The 22,429-nt window shown below is 39.6% G+C and overlaps 1 protein-coding gene across 3 annotated transcripts; it reads left to right on the plus strand.

Moving 5' to 3' along the window:
- Positions 1-259: 259 nt before the first annotated feature.
- On the plus strand, positions 260-9,560 carry RBMX (RNA binding motif protein, X-linked). Of its 3 annotated transcripts, none has more exons than XM_010078288.1 (8): positions 260-383; positions 581-687; positions 6,209-6,380; positions 7,487-7,603; positions 7,912-8,026; positions 8,132-8,257; positions 8,334-8,437; positions 8,937-9,560. In XM_010078288.1, exons 1-8 carry the CDS (start codon positions 275-277, stop codon positions 9,242-9,244), a joined length of 1,158 nt encoding a protein of 385 aa, XP_010076590.1. In that variant the 5' UTR covers positions 260-274; the 3' UTR covers positions 9,245-9,560. The 3 variants fall into 3 exon arrangements, with proteins under 3 accessions (XP_010076590.1, XP_010076591.1, XP_010076592.1); XM_010078289.1 differs by having other exon boundaries at positions 261-383; positions 8,349-8,437; XM_010078290.1 differs by having other exon boundaries at positions 262-383; positions 6,209-6,371; positions 8,349-8,437.
- The last annotated feature ends 12,869 nt before the right edge of the window (positions 9,561-22,429 follow it).

Here is a 22,429-nt window from a genome sequence, read left to right on the forward strand (position 1 = left end):
TTTATAAAGTTAATTTATTTGAAATAGACTATATAATGTGAAGAAGTAACTGAAGGCAGTAGTATTTCTAGTTGCTTCAGTCTAAAAATTTTAATTTTTTAGTGTTCTTTATACCTCGAATCTCTTCCTTGACATCTTGCTCAAGAAAATTGGCTTGCACTTCTGAGGAAGAAAGTTATTAATATGCTGTGAGGTGGTATGGAAGTCTCTGTTGTAGTCTAATATTTTGTTAATAACAATATTATGCTTTTAATAGGTCATTTGCGGAATCAAAATGGTTGAAGCAGATCGTCCCGGGAAACTGTTCATTGGGGGCCTGAACACAGAGACAAATGAAAAAGCCCTTGAGGCTGTATTTGGCAAATATGGACGCATTGTGGAAGGTAAAAAGAAAAAAACTTATAATAATAAGACACCAAAAAAAAAGCACAATGTAGCTGTGATGACCTTTTTGGCATTGATCATCTGAAATGATGGTGCTTTCATGTCCTCTAAGAAGTTCTGAGCTTAAAAGCATAAATAAATGTTAAATGTTGCTACCTAATTACAGGTAAAAGTAAGGTGACTCTTATTTTTGCAGTCCTGTTGATGAAAGACCGTGAAACCAACAAGTCCAGAGGATTTGCATTTGTCACATTCGAGAGTCCAGCAGATGCAAAAGATGCTGCCAGAGATATGAATGGAAAGGTAGGAATTCAGACCAATTACATGTTGCCGTTGCTGCTGACCAGCAATACTGATCTTTGCAGTAAGTTAACTAGTAATAAAAGTTAATTATGAGTTAGGAATCCTGGAGACAAGTTATAGCTTGAAATTTGGCAAAATGTCTCAGTGTCCAAGAAGCTGGAATCACTTTCACCTGATTATGGATTTGACAGTAGAAAGTGAAATCTGACAGTCAGCTATACTAATTTTTCTTTTTCTTTCTCCTTTTTTTTTTTTAATTGATGATGGAGGGCTTTCTGGTAATCAGCTATTCATTCTTTCATGTCTCCTATAATGTTTTTGTTTTGTTATGTTTGAATGCAATACTGTGTAAATTACACTTTGGGGAAGTGACTTACCTGAAAACTATTGATGTTTCCCTTAATATGGGTTTCATGTGACTTCCCTGCTGTGCTGGAGTGTTGATTTGCTATCTAGTAATCTGAAGATACCCTCATATGTTTGTGAGTTGCATCACCAATATATTTGGCATGTATGAGGAGCATCTTGCCAGTTAATGTGAAATAGCTTTGCAGTTAGCCAGGGATTGAGTTTGCTTGTTTACACCCTACAGTGCAGTGATATAACTTTAAGAGGAAATAAAAATCTAATGCATATGGAATGTCTTTAAAAAGAAAAACCTGATAATTTGGAGCAAAAGTTCTGAGATAAATACCAGGATAGTTTGTCAAAGGATTGTAGGCTATTGTGATCTGTGTCTGTTCTAGCACGTGTTTGAAAAGCTAGATGCAAGTTTGGAACTTCAGGGTTTACAGCTGCTTATCTTCATAGAGGTGCTGTCTCTTTGGGCAGTGAAAGCAGTCTTCTCAGTTAACTTGACTTCCAGACTCTGGTCTTTTCATGCATATCTGAATGGTCGTGTTAAGGTCACGCTGCATTGGCCTTTTTCTAAATAGTGTCTCTGAGATGCTATTCATGTAGGTTGAAGAAACCTACTGATTCTGATTAATTAACACATGGGATTTTGATAGCTGTCTTAGTGTAAGATGTCAAAGTGAAAGAAAAATGTTTGTTATTGCTGTCAGTAAGTAAAGCATAACGAGTGTTTGCACTTTGGGAATAAGAAGTGTGCTGTAGTGTTCGCAGTGAACACAAATAGTAAAACTTCCTTATTTTGTGTTATAGAAGGTTTTCTGCTATGTGCACTTACTTTCTGGGTGCTTCAGAGCAACCTCATGGCGATTAGTTATTTTCTTTGGAGACTTGCTTCCTTTTTAAACAAGTTCAGTAGTTTTTGTCAAGGCAGAGTGACAAGTCAGATAATATCCTTTCTGTACCAGCCTAAACATCCTTAAGGGTGCTCCTTCTATTGAATTTATTTCTCTGTTGTGTAGTTTGCTACAGTTCTGAAGACTTATTTACTGCAGTTCTTAAACACTGATTTCCTCTGAAGTAGTCATTACGCTGAACCCTCACATAAGGTAACTTCAAGCACCAGCAGTTAATTGTCAGACAGAAAGGAGTTCAGTCGCTAATCCTAAGTGTTTGTGGAGTGCAGCTTTCAAATGAAAATCCCTCTGAAAGTAATCACCAGCTGTTCTAAATCTTGAATGTTGTGGCATGTGTTTGGTCACATTGGAAACATTCAGGGAAGTAACGGTTAGTCAAGTAGCTAAATGGGATTGAATGTGGCTGAGGTAATGTCTACATGTTTCGGAATGCACCATCTGCATCACTCAAGAAATGCAAGAAAGTACTGACTTACGGATCATCATTCTCACGGTTTCTGTCTTCAACGCTACAAATCAAAGTGCCTTCATCTGCTTTGAAATTTGAACAGTGAATAGCGTATGAAAGGAACATCCTTACTCGGGATTTGACCTACAATGACCTTTTTAACATAAACCTTTAGTTGCTGTTGTGTATAGTTCCAGTTCTGTACTGGTCAAGCTTGATTCAACCATGAATGTGAAAGATAAGGAAGATGTTCATTAGGTAGTCTCTTGTCCTCATCTTCAGAAAGCCTTCTGGACACTAAGTACTGCTTGTACCTTAAAGACTGCATCTGAGATCTGAGGAGGAGCGATGTCTGAGGCATGCTGTGGGAAGAGATCATGGTAATAAATGAGAACTTGGAGTTTTTCTGTTCATTTGGAAATTATGGATTGGAGTGCTCATGAGAATTTCAGGCACTTAAGCAGCAGCAGCAGAAGCACTGTGCAGACCATATAGTTCAAGCAGTCTGTAAGGTCTTAACCCATCTAGCAGGGGGAAGAGTTCTGCATCACCAGTGTGTTGCTCATTCTGTTATTCCAAAGGAGTTCAAAGTTGCAGCCAGTAGAAGAGGCCAACTTGGATTCTGCAAGAGTGAATTTGCATCTGATTTTTTGCTCAGCAAGGGTTTGTGAAAAATCTGTATCCAATATTTTGCTCCTTTCTGGGTGGGGGGAAGAAAGGGGATTAATTATATTTTGTTCTAAAATGGGACAAGCATAGACTAGTCTAAGCTTGCTTGTTCAAGAGTAATTCCAGTCCTGCAAAAAGAGGTCAGGAAATAATGGTTTTGGAGCGGGGGTGGAGATTTTTCACTTAAATTACTTTCTCTGCAGAATTGGATCAATGTTAGCATGTCTGAGCAGCACACAAGAAATGTTGGAAGCACCTTATCATAGCAAATTATTAACCTTCTTTAAGAACCGCCTTAATTGCATGGTGGTCAAGTCTGCATCCTGATGTAATGAAATGCACATGCTTATCTGGACACAAGTGTGAATACTCCAAGTCTGCAAATGGACATTCTGTGCGGGTAGGCTCTTCTCATGATCCTTTGATTTTTAAGTTCTGAGGACAAAATAGATAATTAAAGAGAGAATATGACCTTAGAGGAAACATCTTGGGCAAGCCAAAGATTTAATTCCAGTGTAGACCTGCCAAGCCAGCTGGACTGTATTAAGAGGTTGGAAGCAAATACTACAATCCAGTCTAAACTGTACTCAGCGCTACAGAAGGTTGTCTTTCTCTGATCAACAGAAAGTGTTTCCAGTTCTTTTGGTGAAGAAATGGTACAATACATTGAAGCTCAGCCTGATACAAAGTGATACTCTGTTCTTGAATATGTTTGGTAAAAGAAGCCCACCTTGATGTGCCAGCAAGGAACATGCAGAGATGATGGAGTCACTGCAGCATCAACAGTAAAATGATCCATTGGAGAGGAACGCCCTATGTGGTGTGTTAGGTTGCAGTTCCATGCAAGTTTCTGTAACAGTTTCTTCAGAATATTTGATTTCTTCTCACTCCCAAAGCTTTCAAGATTTCATTCATCTTCTCTGTTGGAACATGGAACAGTTTGCAGGACAGTTTTCTAATTCTGTTTGGTTAAGGTTCATTGGCTCACCTGGCAAAGCTGTATAGATTGTTCATTCCAAATATAGGAGTTTTTGTGATTGCCAGTCTGTTATTATCCTTATATGACTCGTATCTTAAATGACTTTCCTGTTTTTTAGCACCAAGGTGACTTTACTCTATGGTGCCTATATCATATTGAAAACACTACTGTAACACTCTGAATCAAGGTTATAAACACCAACTAATGAGTGTTCGTGTTGACAGCTGCTCTTTGGGCTCATAGAAAAAAATTCCTTACTCTGTGATGGCTTGTATGAATTTTATCTGTTCAGTGAGATGAAACCTTTATTTTCTGATGTAAGAATCTGTAAAATGAAATTGTCCCCTCTGCTTTAAAATAGGACAAACTCTGACAAATATCTTCTGGTAAACAAAAAAAAAAATCTCAGACCTAATGAAAGGTGCTTTTGGACCTTAGGCAAAGCTTTTTAAGTCTGCTTGCATAAAGCAGTTTCAAAAGGAACCTATCTTTTGCCTGGGTAAGATGCCTAAGTGCAAGGCAGAAGGAGATAGGAGGAGAAATGATAAGGAAAACTACCTCCTACATAAAAGAGGAAACAACTTGGACCTAGCGTGCAGGTTTTCAGAACCTATGCTAGCAGAAGGGGATAGTGTTTGGTTTCCAAACTTCAAATAAGCTGTCAGGAATCTGCCATGAAATTGAGGATAGCAGTGGTTGTCATGATGGCAAAGCTTAAGGCTTCAAGCCCACTCACTGTTCCTATTTTGAGAAGGATGACTGAGACAGATGAATGATGATGATGGCAAAATAATACAAACAGAAGTTCCAGTGATGAGAAGTACTAATGCTCACACCTGGAATGTTTCAGCTTGTTGTGCTGAAAGGCTTTTTCAGGAACCTTTCATAAGTAAAATATTTTTAAGTCAAAGCCAAGACCGATATGATTTCACTAGCATTTCTTAACTTTTTTTCCTCACAATGGATCAAGTTGGACCTGTGGATATGCACACAGGTTTCTCAAACAGTAGCTATACCTATATACAGTGGGAGAATACATGACTACTAAAGTGGATGTTTTCAGAGAGGGCTAGGCTTCAGTGGAGAACAAAAAAGATTTGGTACCTCAGTAAAACAATTATCACTATTCAGAGTAAGTCATTACTAGCAGTCATGTTCTTGTTCATTTATTGCAGCAAAGAAGTGCAATAAGCAACACTTCTTGCCTATATAATCTATTAGTTGTCATAGCAGAGTTAGATATTTAACTGCTAAAAAAGGCAAATCAACAATGTTTGCCAGGATAGATGCACAGTAACCTAACTTCAGCTGAGCTTGTGATCTTGGCTCTGCTATAATTACCAAATGTGTGGTGTCTGAAAGATTTATACAGAAATTTGATTAATTAGGTTGAGTTACTCAATATGTCTTACCACCTGCTCATGTTTGAGGTATAATAGTTGGCTGCAGAATTCCTGTTACAGCAGGTCTGTATTCCAGAAAAAGCTTCCACTTCTACAAAAAAAAAAAAAAAAAAAAAACCAAAAAAAACCAAACCACAAAGCACCTCCACCCTGGAACAGCAAGTAATAGAGTAAAAGGTAACAGTCACCTTTTTTGAAAACCCAGCTTGAAACAGTAGAAAGAGGGTGAATTATCACACGCAGTCTGCTTTGTAGATGCTGAAATTACTTCTAAATACTTCACTGATCACCGTTTTATCAGGACATCAAGACAATGTACTAAACGGCCTCCCCATTGCCAGAAACCCCAACTGAAGCTAAGATATCTTCAGCTTAATCCTGTAACTACTGGTGCAGTCCTAGTTTGGTACAAAAGTCCGTGGCAATTGAAAGTAAATTGGAGATCATAAATCGTGTTTCATTTACAGAATAAATGACATGGGGCTGCCGTAATCATTGGACACTTGTGTTTTCACTGAAAGTTCTTTCTGATGCTGCTCTGTATTTTTTTTCATCAATACCACAAGAATGAAGTACTTTAGAAATTAGGCCCAACATGCCGCTGAGTACATGGGGACTAATTACTGAAGACTGAAATCAGTTCTAGAGTTGCTCTAACTTTATAAAATGGAAGCCCTCTAATAGTGAAGCAAAAGGGGCTTAATTTAAGAAATCAAACATGACTGAGCAGTAAGTAAAGCAGCTTCTTCTTTAGTCATTAGATGGGAAAGCAATTAAAGTGGAACAAGCAACCAAGCCATCCTTTGAAAGTGGTGGTAGGCGTGGGCCGCCACCCCCTCCACGAAGCAGAGGTCCTCCCAGGGGCCTTAGAGGTGGAAGAGGCGGAAGTGGCGCGAGAGGACCACCTTCAAGAGGGAGTCACTTGGGTATGTATTTACCTCTCATTATATACTTGGACAACATACAAGACAATCTCATTGGAAGATGACAATAATCCTACTGGAAAAAAAGTCAAACAGCTGAATAGTGCACTCCTTGTTCTTTATTAAAATGATGAAATATGACCTCGGCAGTTTAGTCAAATTTTTGATTAGTCAAGTACACCTTAAGAAAAGGCTGTCAAATATGAAGATTCCTTTCTACAACTAACACTCCACTTGACTTTTGGCTATGAAAGAAAAGCAAAACTCCTGCCCTGCACGTGAGAAAGGAAGCTTTCTGGTATTCAAGTTGAAAAAGCTATTCTCTTCCACCAGGGAAAGGGAACTGCCTTTCATTCTTACTAGCAAGAGGTCTGTACTTACTAAATTCTAGGACTGATCCTTCCAGCTCATAGTGGGAGTTAGGGAAGCTAGGCCTTGTTTGTTGTTAGAAAATGGTAGTGTGTTCAGTTGAAGCTTTCTGAAGTGGAAGGATAGTATATTACTTGATACTGGATATTCATTAATTTAAGATACAGCTATTTATTCAGAGACTTTTCAGTATCAAAACAAAACTGTTGCTTAAAAGGAAAAGCAAGCAGCACCTGAGGTGTAAAACAGTAAAAGCTGTAATGCAGAAAAAAAAACCTGGAAATAGTGAAAACTGCTGTCTTGAAGAGTCTGTGTAGTTGGTTCTGCAGACTCTATAGTGTCTCCGTTCCCTCTCTGTAGGATCTTTTCTAGTACATCTTCCCAAGTGGCTCTTGTCTTCTGAGAACAGTAACTTGTTGAGCATTTAAGCTGTGGGTGATTACAGATATCAGCTGTCTTTCTCCTGTGTGTCACACCCTGTGGCTTTTGGATAAGTTCTGAAAGACAGTTCTTGACAGGAATTTAGGCTATGGAAAACTTAACTTGGTGGGCTCTCGGTTCTGCCAGTAGCATCTAGTCGTGGCCAAAACACAGGAGAAGGCTTTGAGGTCTAATTTTAGAGGTTTACTGTTGATCACACAGCGGTAATAACAGTGCCTAGGTTATTGTAGTTCAGGCTTCAGGGGTGTACAGGTGAATGTCACAGAAATAACAAGTTGGTTCGTGACTTATCCTTTTAGGATCTTCTCGAGGGCCACTTCCTATGAAGAGAGGTCCACCTCCACGAAGTGGAGGCCCTCCACCTAAAAGATCTGCACCTTCAGGACCAGTGCGTAGCAGTAGTATGGGAGGAAGAGGTAATTTTTATTATTTTGTTGCTTGCTTAGCTGTAGCACCTTAGCCTTTCTTCAGGAACTGTTGCAAATCATTGATTCTAACTTCAGTCTGCTGTGGGATAGTGTACTGTTTTTCTAACCTATCTATTCATACCACTATAGTTGTATAGCTGTTTGGAACAATTTTGTGTGATTTGATGAGTGTGTTCCTTCTAGTGCTGCTTACAGACATGTTTTAATTGCTATAGACAGTCTGCTAAAGCTTGCCGTGAGAGTCTTCTGGGTGGTTAAATGCTAAATGTTAAAAAATTTGGATTGTTTCTCTTAAGCTCCTGTGTCACGTGGAAGAGACAGTTACGGTGGTCCTCCACGCAGAGAACCGATGCCGTCACGAAGAGATGTCTACATGTCTCCAAGAGATGATGGCTACAGCACTAAAGACGGGTAAATTATTTTACTAATTTAGTTTGACTTCTGTTGTTGTTGTTGTTCAGAGAAGGACTTTGATCCCTGACATAAAGTTAACATCTCAATTCTTGTTCTTTGTAGTTACTCAAGCAGAGATTATCCTAGTTCCAGAGATACACGGGACTATGCGCCACCTCCACGAGACTATGCGTATCGTGATTATGGTCATTCCAGTTCACGTGACGAATACCCCTCTAGAGGATATAGGTACCTACTGTTGGATTTTTCTCCATGTCATTTTGTTCTTGCTGTGATCCCACTGATCTGTACTAAGTCTTAGTAGTCTTTCCTCCTACAGTGATCGTGATGGATACGGTGGTGGACGTGACAGAGACTACTCAGATCATCCAAGTGGAGGTTCTTACAGAGATTCGTATGAGAGCTATGGTAAGAATCCATTTTGAGGGTCATGTAGTAATTTGTACAGGTGTCATAAAATCTTTTACTAGATGGCTCGTGTTTTAGGGGGAAGTGGCACACTTTTCCCCCAACTTAAAGTGACAGTGCAGTTGTTGGTTATCGTTTGATCATCTTGTTAAATAAGCTATAAGCTAAAGAAGCAAAGTCTACAGTTCAAAATTGCAACTATCACTGGAAAATATGACTGAGTTTCTTCTCTAAAATAACAAGCTGTTCTGGAATACCCAGTAAAGAGCCTGCCTGAATAAACACCGTCTTCATTCCTTCAGAGTCTTTAAATCCACTCACTGCCTGATATGCAGTCCCCACTTTAAATACCATTAACGTGGCAGATTATATTAAAAACATCTCAGTACACACCAAAGAGTAGCCGTAAACATTTAATACAGCAATTCTGTAAATTCAGATTGAAATTGTTATATATATCTTATGGTGTTGCCATATTACCTGACCATTGACCCTGCAGGTAACTCACGTAGTGCTCCACCTGCACGAGGGCCCCCGCCATCTTATGGTGGAAGCAGTCGATATGATGATTACGGCAGCACACGAGATGGATATGGAAGCCGAGAAAGTTACTCAAGCAGCAGAAGTGATGTCTACTCAAGTGGCCGTGATCGTGTTGGAAGACAAGACAGGGGTCTTCCCCCATCCATGGAAAGGGGCTATCCACCTCCTCGTGATTCTTACAGTAGTTCAAGCCGCGGAGCACCCAGAGGTGGTGGCCGTGGTGGAAGCAGATCCGATAGAGGTGGAGGCAGAAGCAGATACTAAAAACACTCTTAAACTTTTGGACCAAGACAATTACTTCTCAAAAAAAAAAAAAAAAAAAGAGAAAAGTGGAAGTTGTTCTATCTTTACTACCAGAGGACTACTAAAAGGAAAAGTTGTTTTTACCTTTTTTTTATTGTTGCCTGTTAAGTTTTTCCTTCCATGACTTTTATGCTTTTGTGAGGAAAAGTTAAAACAATGTTTAATTTCATTTCAAAATTGTTAACATTTCTTTCAAAAAGCAGATGTTAAATGTGTAAAACTTGAGCTGTGTACTAGTGTTGTAATTTTCAAAGTAAAGTTTCCCTGAAATGCCACACTTCCATCTGATTTTCCTCATGAATGGATCAAGCAGTTCTTAAGATCTTCCACACAACATCCAACCATCTGACAGGGAGATGGATTATTCTACATGTTCAGCATCTCATTCTTAAAGTATTGCTTGTGATGTGGAGGGTGGTGGGGATATTCCACACAAAGTTCAGTTTTGCCTAGAATTTGAAGTCAGTGTTCTCGGTACAGAATGCCTTCAGATCCTTGTGTAAAGAAAAATAGAGGATATCATTCACTTAACTCAAAAAAGCGAGTGGATAATAATGTTTTCTGCCTTCATACTGTTCATGGGGAGTTTGGAAAGATCTCCCTTCCAAATAAATCATGTACATGTAAGTCAGCTACAGAATACTGTAAAAATAAAAAAAAAATGACCAGTTCCATCAAAGAAGCTGCAAAACGATGCTTACTCACACTGTTTCAAATTTTTGCAACTCTGTAGTGTTTCACTTTTAAAGGAACATCTTTGATTCCAAAGGAGAAAATAAGATAAGCAAAGAAGTCTTTCTCTCCAACTTCTCAAAGGCTTATGGCTTCATAAAAACAAGTGAATCTTTCAGCATTCCACAGCTGATTTAAAGCATCAAATGCCTGTGAGACAGCAAAGATGGTAAGCAAAGCAAACTAGTTTTTCAGTCTAAGTCAAAATTGAACCAAGTTACCTTCTAGTAAAGTAAGACAAGCTGCACATCATGACAATGGAAGTGCTGTCTAGATTTAAAAAAAAAAAAAAAACAAACCAAAACTCCAATGCATTAGAAGTTCTCCAAATTCATCATTTCTTCTTGGATAAAAGCATTTATGGCACCAATTTTGAAACTAAAGGCGTAATGCAGCTCGTTGTAGTCAGAATATTACCAAGTAGGGTTGGGAGGGGGTATTTTGTGCCCAGTGTCTTTCAGTGAAGATGCTTAAACAGGCTGCATATACTATAACAAAATTAAAGCCTTGTGAAATCAGGAAGTGGTTTAGATTGACAAATACCAGCTCGGCTATTGGGAGTTTGAAGCAGGCCATTGCAAACTTGACATTTAGTTGGATGCCTGACTGTTTAGTTTGACACTGCGTTCCAGGGATATCTAGTACATGTGGCAGAACCTGTGGCAAGTTCTTATGACTCAGGTAAAGCCATGAAGTTGAAAAGATGCTCTTGAATATAGTAGACCTGAAGACCTCCAACTAAAAAAAACCACAAACCCAAAAACTTTGTACTACTGTCCTCAGTAAATTTTGTCATTCAACTTATGGATTTAACATGGCAGTGCACCATTGAAAAGGAATGAGAATCCATAAGCCATGCAACTTATCACTAAGCCATTCCAGTCCATTCCAAGCCAGTGAATCCTCCACCACTTAAAAGAGAAGTAGTAAAACTTGCAACAGAATAATCTGCAAATCCAAGCTGTTGACTTTTTGAAATGGGGGGGAAGCACTATACATTGACTTGTGCTATAATTCTCAGTTTGTTGTATGTTCTCTTGATTGCAGGATGATAACTTCTACAAGATACCACTGAAGTAATGCTGGTGGTTCATCTGTGTTGATGGTCAAGATGAGCGGTGCCGGTACCAATACGTAAGGTAAATATTAAATTTGTGTAGTGGCTAGAAGGGAGATTTCTTGTGGTTCTCTCTATGTTTATAGATTGCAATGGACATCCTTCATGGCTAAATATTTTCAACTTCCTATTTAAGTTTTGGAGGAGAAGGATTAAGTAGGCTTTTCAAGCCTAGCAATTTAGGAATGACAGCAAGAGATGTCTCATCTCCAGAAATTGGTCCAGTTCGGGTATGGCTGAACATAAAGTGTGATTACAAATGCACTTCAAATTGTGCTGCAGAGAGTACTTGGTCTAGGAATCTTTGTTAAGATCAGACTATAAAAATGCATTGGAATAATAAATGTCAGCACAGACATTTAATCAATCTTGTTAAATCTGCGGAACATGTAATTTAATATTTAATGACTATACTGAGTATAATCTTTGATTATGGATTAATCTCTGCACAGGTCTTTGGATTAAATTGCAGACTTGCAGGTGTCTCCAGAATGGTTTAAAACTTTGTAGATCAGCTGTGTTTCATGGCTTTGAAGCCTACTCTTAAAATTCTTTTTCGAGTCGATGCAGGAGCCACTGTCTTCAGACTTCAGGTGGAAGAGTGGCTGTGTCTTCTCTTTCTCTGATAACTCACCAGGAAAAAAAAGGCAATAGTGGCTGTCATGCTTTCAGCTAAATAATTGTTGCTAAAAAAAATTGGAAATTACTTTTAATTAGTTTTCAATGTAGTCTGTAAACGTAAGAACATACCTTGCTGCTAGTGTCAAATACTGCTTTTGAGAAACACCTTTGAAATGGTGAAAAGAAAAAGCTGTGGTTGGTACAGTGTTGTTATCTGACACACAGTCACTGATTTTGGGGAAGTTCATCTTGTGTGAAGGATAGGTTCTGTTGCATACTGTGTGATGTTTGTAGTGTCAGTTACCTTACAGTTTGTGCTTTTTAGAGTCTCAGCAACAGCAACTAAATATTGGTGCAATACCTTTGTCAGAATATGCCAGTAATATTTTGTAAATACTCTGATAAATTGCTGCTGGTTACCTTGATAGGGAAGAGAAAATACACTTTTATTTCTGAGTACTGGATTGTATTTCAGATCAAATACGGAGACTTCGTTAGTATTTTCTGTGCTGAGTTAGAGGAAGCATATAGTTAAATAAAAGCTGCTACCTGACCAACTTTTGGCACTATATAAAGTTTCTGCCAACAAAAAGTGTTACTTTCCTTAAGTTCGTGTTGTTCTTAAGCATGACTGTTGAAATATTTAAATCACTAATCCTATTGGAAAGGGCACCATTTGAATTACAGGTCTCTTTGTAAAGATTAAAAAACCTAACCTTATTTCATTATAAAATCACTGATGTAAGTAGTATGATACCAAAGTAGATTAGGGAAATACGTCTAAAAGTAAGCTCTCCCTCCCCCAACATCCTGCAAAAAATTACCAGGAGTCTGTTTTTAAATTTACAGTTGGAGGCTGATCCAGGTCATGCATCCTCTCATAAAGAGATGGAATACTGTGTTTAATATACAGCATCCTAGGTGACTTCAAAAAGTTTTGCCAAATCATCATATAGGTTGTGTTGGAATGCTTATCAAGTGCTATTTTTCTTGATTCGCAAGATGAATTTTGTCATTTCTTGGTGGTAGCGGGCCATGTTGTAATTAATAAAAGCACACTTTCCTCAGCCTGCTCTGCAACTTGTAAATATTTCTAAATTCTTAACAGGCATGGTGACAGTGTTAGTTTAGGGAGCAGTAAATAGGACTTTGACTACATGGCCAGAAATGTAATGCTAACTTTGTAAAAAAGAAGGATGTAATTGTACTAATGGAGCAAGCTGTTCACCTTTTCTTGTTCACAAGTTCTATTCTATTCATAGCACATTATTTACAGACAAGTACCAGTTTATTACAGGATTCCCGAGTCCCCTGCTGAGATGGCCAGGATTGGAGGGAGATATGCACAGGAAGCATAGAGGCTTTCCTTAGTATAAGTAGTGTACGTTAATACAAGTGGTCCTCAGGTTGTTTTGGTTATTGTAGTTAGCTATCAACATATGTTCATACTGTTGGGACAAACCGAATATAATCCAAATGTATGCATTGTATATACAAAAAAAAATAATTCAAGGATAATTTAGGGGTTTTTGCATCTGTTTTTGGTTTCTGAGAGTGTACTAACTTGAATTTTCTTTTTTCAGTTCTGGTGACTAGAAGAAGGCAGTGCAGCAGTGGATATGCATTGGAAAATGAAAGGATAACAAAACGCAACTGATAAAGCTTGGCTTTTGAGTGTGCTGTTACCCAGTATCTGTTTTAGAGGGTTATGTTATAATTCAGAAATTGGCTTTGAAAGTAGCACTACTAATCTCTTGGACATAAAAAAAAACTCAGGTGTAAGTCGGCTGCTGTCTGCTGTAGCTAACATCTTCCAAGAGTCAAGAGTGAGCCTTTTTTTTAGTCAGTATACACGCATCAGTGGATTCTGCAGCAGATGAATGCTTCAGGCTTGCCCTTTACGTTGGGTGCTTTCCATTTATGCTGAAAAAAGGAGCATGTTACAGAAAAGTGAGTTTTAGTCCTCTAAAGTACAGAGGACTAAATTGTTGAATTATTCTTCACCAAGAAACCATGAAAAGTTTTAACTATATTCTTGCATTAGCAGTTTTATAGTTATCCAGGCCTCTGGATGAGAGTAACTGTTGATGTACTGGGATTGTATTAGTGATAAATCTTCAGAACAGTGTTCTTGTGTGTATTAGCTTCTTGCAAAAGTCCGGACAGCACTGCATCTCTGGCAACAAGGTGCTGCTTCAAAACTTTGCCTTGGTTTTGATACATTTTTATTTTACATACATGTTGATGTGCCAGTGTATGTGAGGGGAATCCTCAGGCTCCAATATTTCATGTAGAAAAATAACTTCAGATAGATGGAAGTGCTTAAAACAGTCATGGCTAATAAAGTTTATATGGACTTCTTCTGTGGTAGACATAAACCGATCTCATTTAAACAACTAACACTCAGTTTATAACGAGTAGCTAAAGAAGAAAAAGCATGCATACTGTGTTCTGGTATTTAAAACTACGTTTGGGTTTGGGATAAGAATGTCACTTCAGTTACGGACTGCAGATTCTAGGAGTAAGTGTGCCTGGATGAAGCAGGTGGGCAGAATTGCAGTATTTCCTAGGGCTAATAAATTTACTGTGAAACAAAAGCATTATGGCTTTGGGGTTTTTTTTTTGTTAAATTAAAATACCTGTTACTCGGCAACACTTGCATAGTACAAACTAGTGTTACGTAGTGATGGAGGTTTATTACAAAGTGGTCTCAGTGTGTCTTCTGCAAGGAAGAATAATACGCTGTAATATTGAGACACTTTTTTCAGCAGTAGCTTATAGTCTGAGTACTGCTGTTTAGGCTGAAACAGATCATCCTAACTAAAATCTAATGCCAAGATACGAGCTATCATATGAAAAAAGATGGATACCTGCCTAAAATGCTAAATAATGAGAATGTTACCACCAGTGTAAATTAGCTCATGTGCTGACTCAAACTTCACTGAAAGTCCTAGTTTAAGGCATCAGTAGATTCTGCAGCAGAAAAATACTCCAAAGCTCTTTATATTGGGTATTTTTCTTCAATGCCGAAAAAAGCAAGTTAATAAAAGTGAGTGACTTTGAGGAAAATCACTCAGGAATGTTTTCTGACCATCTGAATGCTCCTCTTGCTCCTGTGACCATGCTGGTACTGATGTATATGGCATCAGAGTCCTTTGGCAGTTGGTACGGACCACCCTCCCACCTCCCTTGATTTTATTTTTTAAATAATACTGTGCTATATGGTCATCACTGGTGTGAATCGGGTACAAATAAAAGTGTATTTGTAACTTGGGGGTGGAGATTGACTCTGGAAGAGATGATAGACAATTCATTGTATTTGTCCCTGTGAACAAATAACCAAAGTTGGAGTCTTCTGAAAACCAGGCCAGAAGCTGTTCCTTGCTTGATCGCCATACCTTCACACCCTGGATTTGCCGCAGAATTTGAGCATAGTGGTAGGTGAACAAGCTGGAACATTTTTACATGTCACCTTTCTGAAAGACGCAAGGTTGGCCTGGAGGTGGCTAATCAGAAGTGCATTAATTTTTGGGGCTTTCTGAATATGCGTATGTCTCCAGATCAGTTTTTTAAGCTGTTGGTAAGTGTTCAAGATGTGGGAAGTATTTTCATTTAATTGTAGTTGCAACCATTCACATCTGCTTGGCTGCAGCAGCTGCATGTGAAATAGTCATGAAACGAAACCTGCCTATGTACACAGAAAAAGGTTTACAAGGAGCTAGTGAGTGAAGTACTCTCTATGTTCAGGTTTTTAGCACTGGGTTTAATGAAGCAGGTGCGTAATTTTCCCTGTGTTTAAGTATTCGTTCTGCTCTTTACATCAGAAACTGGTATGTTCTGATTACATGACTAAAGTGGATCTCTTCCATATACAAATGATTGTCCCCAGGACATGAATGAGCATTACCAGTTGTCTTGCCTACTACAGATTTGAAAAAAGAAAAATCAAGCTATGAAAAGTGGAGACTGCAAATAACTCACTTCTACAAAATAGTAGTGCTCCTAAGAACTGGAAAAAGAAAAAAACAACACTGAAGTTCTTGTAATTAGTCATAAATTTGAAATGGTTTGCACACATACAGATAGTTGTAGCTGTACTTCACCAGATGGCGATAAGTTTCGTGATTAAGCTTCACCCAGCTTTATGGTTCCCACTGGCTGCAGTTCTGTATTACTGGTATTTTCACACAACAGAGGACTGGAACTCATCCCCACATCCTTGTAAAGGTTGAAAGCTTGTCTAACCCTAAAAGGGCAATTCTGATTTCTTACTGGTGGCTTTTAAAAATGATCTTCACGTAGGTCCCAGTACAAATCCGTAAGACCTGGAAAGTGAAGACACAAAACCATGCATAGTTATTGTATGTGATTTATCCCTTTGCTGTTCTATTTCTCCCTCCCCTGTAAATCACTAGCCTAAGCAGTTTGAGAGCGATGATGCCTTGAAAGCATTTGCTTCAAGTACCACGGTTCTGAATTGGTTCAGAATATTGTCACAGAAATTCTGATCTCTAGGGTAATTCGTTGCTACTTTATTGCTTCAATCCGTGATACTCTAGTTAACTTGACATGAACAGAGAAGATTGCTTTTGTTTTCCATCTGTTGTGGTGAAAGGACAATTAGGATAAGAAAACTGGAAAATGACTGGACTTTCTGAATTAATATGACTAATAGCGATGGTTGATATTGCCCCAGAGAAATGTGAAAACTGATACTACCCCATCTTCATACAATGGATCCTGAAGAGCTGGTGGAAAAGGACATTCGAAAGGACAAGTAAAGGAGTTGGAAAGTTTCATTCTCTGCTTTGGATGACTTAGATTTATGAACTTTTGAAAGTTATCCAGGATGTTTGTTTTCAGAGATTATCATATTCCAAAAATCCATTTTGGATTATACGCACTTTTTGTATAAAATAGTTGAAAATAATTTTTTTTCTATATTAAGTGCATGATCAGTTTATTTTCAAAAATAGGATCTTGAAAGTAGAAAATACTATAAAAGGCAATTTTGATAACTAGGTTTGCCACATAAAGCTGAAAAATGTTTCTTTAAAGTTAGTGTGATGTTCCTCCCATTCTTTAGCGTGAAGTTCAATTTTAATACTGTAAATACCTCACTATTTACAGTACTAAAGACAATTTTACTACTTTGGGCAATAGCCATAAGTTAAGACCAAGTTTACCAGATGATGGGATGGATGCTAGGTGCCACAAGGAGGAAGTCACTAGGTAAGATCTTTTTGTTGGAATAAGTATCCACATAAAATAGTTCTATTTTCAATAATGTTGAAAATGTGTAGTTAAAGGTCTGCTTGCACTGTGCTTAACAGTGCTAGAAGCTTTTATTAAAAAAAAAGTTCCTTGCCTTAGAGTAACAGTACTTCTAGTTCTGAAAATTTGGTGAGTTTCTGTGACGAGTGAAAAAAAAAAAAAAGTAGTTTCACACTTGAGCTCTGCAAGCAGCAGCAGAGGCAGGAAGATGTAATCGCGGATGTGGGTTCCAGCAAGCTGCTGCACAGGAGAACGGCACTGGCGGCAGAACTCTCCGCGATGAATCCAGAAGAACAAATTGTAACATGGCTTATTTCATTAGGAGTTTTAAATTCACCTAAGAAAATAGTAGATGATCCGGAGGAGTTCCTGAAAACTTCTCTGAAAGATGGAACTGTGCTTTGTAAACTCATTAATCGACTTCTTCCGGGATCTGCAGAACAGGTAACTCTTGCAGATGTATTTTGCTAGCCTGGAACAGGGCACTGCTCGGTGAAGTACTGCCTGGTCATTTCCAGGTGGTTTTCTTTGGTGAGATGAGCAAGGAGCACCAGAGAGATGAGCGTTTTACATTTCAGTACTAGTTGTATCTAATTGAGGGCAGAGCACAATTGCAGATTTATTTGATTTTGTCTCTACATCCAGAAAAAACCCCGAAAGAGTGCAGATAGCCGAGTTACGCGTGTTCGTTCAGTGGCAGGAAATACCGGGCCTACCAGATCTGTCTTCTGAATGTGCAGTTTGTATTTACATAAATATCGTAAATTACAACTGTAAATATATTCACTCTTCCAGAACTCCTACTGTAAAATACTTTGCTAGTCAGGAAGTACACTGGCAAAGCAGGTGGGTTAGGAATAACTAACTCTTGCATCCATGCCATTTGGAACTGTCCCAAGGCCAGCAAACCCCTGGGCACTGAAGCCATTTAAGCCATGTGAGTACCTCCTGTTACAGTGTATGAGGCATATCTTCAAACAGTCTGAAAGTGGGGTAAGTCACTGCAGCAGAAAAAAGGGGAAGGAGTCCAATGAGATAGGAAATGGCAACACAGAAGAGAAGCTGGTTAATTTAGAAAAAAAACCCAGGTTCTCCACCCTGTAAAACAGGAGCCTTATTGTGCAGCAATCAGTTTTGCCAGCTCCTTATCTTTTGCTCACATGTGATGGTTGGGGACAGCGTGTTCTTAAAGGTCATCAATTTCCCACTGTCGCTTCGGGCACTGTCATATGTTGACATTCAAAACAAGATGCCGACCATCGCGATGTGTGCATCACTTCCTCCAGTGGCTCGCTCTTCCTGCTTCGACAGCTTGCCTGCCACCCCCATCCGCCCCCTTAAGAAGCTTCCCTAATTCAGTATAAAACGCACATGTCAATATCCACGCAGGCCTTCTGAATAGAGGCTATACAGGAGGTAATGCAATGATTTCAGTAGATTTTCTTTCTTTAGTATTGCCTGGAGCCTAAAACTGAAGCTGATTGCATCAGTAACATTCACGAGTTCCTGAAAGGCTGTGCGCTCCTCAAAGTGGAGGTAAGTCAACTTGGATCCTTTCTTTTATTGTCGTAACAGGCTTGTTTTATCAGCCTTCTGAAAGGAAGCCAGATACCAGAGGGACAAAATCGGTCATCATTCCTCATCTTTTGTATTAATAACATAAATCGGAGCATGGGTAATTTACTATTCTGTCTGGAGACTCTGGAAACAGAGTGTATTGACTGTGAGCTTAACAGATCCCGTCTCGTCTTGTGAGACAAACCTAAATGGTCAAGTAGAAATGCAGCAATAACAGGGGGTCTGCCTGAACAGACTTAAGCAGTGTGGACCTGTTTACATTTTTTTTCATTATTAGAAAGAACGGATTGCAGGTTTTAGTCTTGCTTTAATATGAAGGTGAAATATTCTTAATACTGTAGTATTTTTAATCCCCTTGCAACCATTGCATGAGATTCTGCGAGACATATAACATTAAATTGATCCTTACACATAAAAATAACCCTAATAAAAGACACCTTTTCAGTGGCTATTCCTGATCCTATCTGTATGCTGATTCTTACGTTTAAGCATAGCTCATACTTGCAAGATCAGAGTCTGAATCACTTAGAGAGTTCAGCTAATTTTGCTATCAAATTTTTTACAAAGTGCATATGGAGTTAAAATGTAAAGATTTCTGTATCACACTGAAATTCCTACAGTAAAAAAGAAACCTGTAAGAGCCATCGCTGTCTCATTTGAAATACATTCAACATTGTGGAAAAAAAAACATATTCTGAAGACAAATTCTGCCAGCAGCAGGGACAGCATCCTTGGGCATTACACAGAGTATTCATGCACCATGGTGAGAAAAGTCCAACCCATGGTGGCTCTGTCCCTGGGCTTTTCCTTTGAAGGTCTAAACAATCAAAGAGCCTTTCCTCTCCTCAGAGCTTTTGAGCTAACCAGCATGAAAATGTGCTCGTTCCAGAACTGTTTCACTAGCCTGTTGTTTCCCAGTAATGCGTTTCTCAGAGCCTGTGCAGCAGCCCAGTTTTAAGAGCAGACATACACAGAATCCCTGGAGGCCTGTCACATCAGACATCGGTTGTTGCCAGTCTTCTGGTACTGACCATGGGATTTTTTCAGAGAGTTTATTTTTCTATTTAAAAACTAATCACAATGGTTATGATGGAAAATATCAAAAAATAAGAGTCTTAAACAGCTAAAAGATAAGACAAGGGAACAGTCTTCAACTGTTGTGCTTTAACATCTCATAGTTCTGAAAGCCAGTTCTGCAACATTGCAGTCACGCTCCACAATTTTTGGTTACAAGGAACCAGCAACATTGTGTGTTGAGCTCTGGGTGTTGCTCTGATCCTCCCTGTGCCTTTTCTTCTTGATTTTAATTTAAGAAAAGCTTTCTGACTTCTTTTATCTTCTGATTTATAATCCCCTTAAATCTTGGAAATACTCTGTCCCTTCAGTAACTTCCCTGGTGCTTATGTGGTTGCCTCTGTCTTGGTTGCTGTCAAAGGAGACCTCAAAGGCTGAATAAAAACACCAATCTTTCAAACTCGAGTTTAAATTTTGCAGTGAAATTGAAATGATTCCTTTTTTTAACCAAAATTTTAAGTCATATCAGAGCACCAGGTGAAGACAGGAATTTTACTTCTTCCTGGCTCCTCTCTGTAGCCTCAGGCAGAAGAATGCTCGAGGTAGGACAGCTGCGATGGTGGGCAAGACATGGCACAAGCCGGAGTTCTTTTGCTTCCCTCTGGCTCTTCTCCTCCCATATTGCCAGTTTTTCTGCGTGCTCTGAAGGCAAAGCCAGAGGAGGCATGAAAGCCCTCTGCTACCTGTGCCTTCTCAGTGCTGCCCTGTTTGGACCCCCTTGGCAAAGAGGCTCCAAGAAGTGCACCTACAGGTGCTCCTCCCTTGTGTCCGGCGCTTAGATTGCCTTGGGAAGGGCTCTGCTCCTCAGATGGGGTTCTCTGCAGCACATTTACTCTGAAAGCATGTTTGCAGCATGTTCCAAGATCTGTTGGCAAGGAAGTTGCAGTGACCTAGTGTTATGTCTAAGGACAATGAGCATGGGATAGAAAATCTGTTCTGCCCCAGTAACCTAGCTTGGGAAAGGAGTAACATCAGGAGAGCTCTTGCCTGGTTTGAATTCCCTGACTGCCATCCTGCTGCTTACCCAGACTGGGGATTTGACAATAAAACCCTAATGGTTCTGTCAAATTCCACCCTTCTCTAAATGCCACAGAGATCTCTTGTTCCTTAGAGATGAAGAAGTAGCCTGGGACTGGATCTGAGCCACTTCTCCTGTCTTGAGACTGACAAGCGCGTGCTAAGGTCAGAGATTCTGTTCCTGTTGCAGATGTGAGCAAAAGAGGACGTTCTGATGAAATCAGAGCTCACAACTTCTACTCTGGATACTGACTCGTACAAAAGGGCCTCATCCTGGGGAATCTGGAGCATGAAAAACTTCATACATGACATTAGCATCCTGTCTGAGCATCCCATGGCTTCATTGTCCTTTGCCAAAGCAGTGTCTACCTTCATACTATGCCTTAAATTTGTTTGTGTTGTAGACATTTGTACAGCTGCCATTCGGAGCATCCCTTCAGTGAGCATTCCTAGCATGCCGGCAAGGTGATCGGTGTGGAAGGCAGGGTTTCCAACAGCATTCAGTTGAAACCTGAGTCCCATCTTCCACCAACTGCTTGCCAATCTCTTCCAGTAGGAGGGCATGCAAGGAGGTTACTCCTGCAGAGCTACACATACACAGTTCCTCCTACCCTTCTTCTGTGTTGTCCTGGTAACTCAATCTTGGGAAGCGGAAGAAAGACACAGCAAGGCAAACGGCACCTTCTCCCATCTACAGGAACAGTGAAAGGTTTGGATGCAGGGTAAGGGAGGGAGAGGGACACCCTGTGACCCTCCTGCTTTGAGGTGGCTCTGACAAGTTGCAGCAGCTCTACAGGCTGCTGGTGTGAGCTGGAAGAGTCCATCTCAGTGCAAGGTATGAACAACCAAACTCTGCCTTAGCTCCAGCCCAGGACTGAAGCCTGCAAGGGTTTGCTGCTTCAAATTTGTTGCTCCTAAAAAAGAAGGCAAGCGGGGGGGAGGGAACACCATCTTCTAACTAGGCAAGTGCTGTAATTAGGTGAAACTATGAGACTTTGTCTAAAATTTCCCGACTGCTTTTCAGTGCTAGAATTTCATCTAAGTTGTAAGAACATCTATCAGCCCAGTTCTGCTGAGACAGAGGACTGGGCAGAGGACGTGGGCAGCATCTCTTTGGAACGTAACTGTCCTTAGGGGATTCTCTGGTGGTTTGGACAGTGCAGGTAACCTGGCTGTGCTTCATTTACATTGTGGCTTCAACCTCTGAGGTGTGTATATGACCCAAGATCTGGTCCAGGGAAGTGAGCACTGCTAAGGCAGGGACAGCTGGATGCAAGTGGGCTGAGGTGGAAAGTAGAAGGCAAGATGCTCAGGGCTGGTGGTCAGGTGGAGTGTAGAAGACACAGGGAAAGGAGAAAAATGAGGAAGGAGAAAAATTATGTAGAAAGCTCATGGCCTAGCTTGTTCTTGAGGGCACAAATGGGAACTGTTAGTCTTTGCTTTTGCTGTTGGCACCACTGTGCATATAATCACAGCAGCTCAATAGCTAAGCATCATTTACTGCTGAAGAAGCATAAGATGTTCATTCAGCAGCAACATTTTATTACTAATACGACCACAATGCTTCTGGCAAGGGGCTGAATTTTGTGAACTAAGAACAGCATCTGCAAGATAAATCAATAGCTGGATCAAACCTGACTGTCCAGAACTATCATAGAGGATGCAGCATGCTGTTGCCATCATGGGCAGAACTGAAGCTATTTCAGAAGTTGAAGATGTCTGTAACATTCACC

Source organism: Pterocles gutturalis, unplaced genomic scaffold (genome assembly GCF_000699245.1).
Source record: "Pterocles gutturalis isolate BGI_N339 unplaced genomic scaffold, ASM69924v1 scaffold44348, whole genome shotgun sequence".
Lineage (NCBI taxonomy): Eukaryota > Metazoa > Chordata > Aves > Pterocliformes > Pteroclidae > Pterocles > Pterocles gutturalis.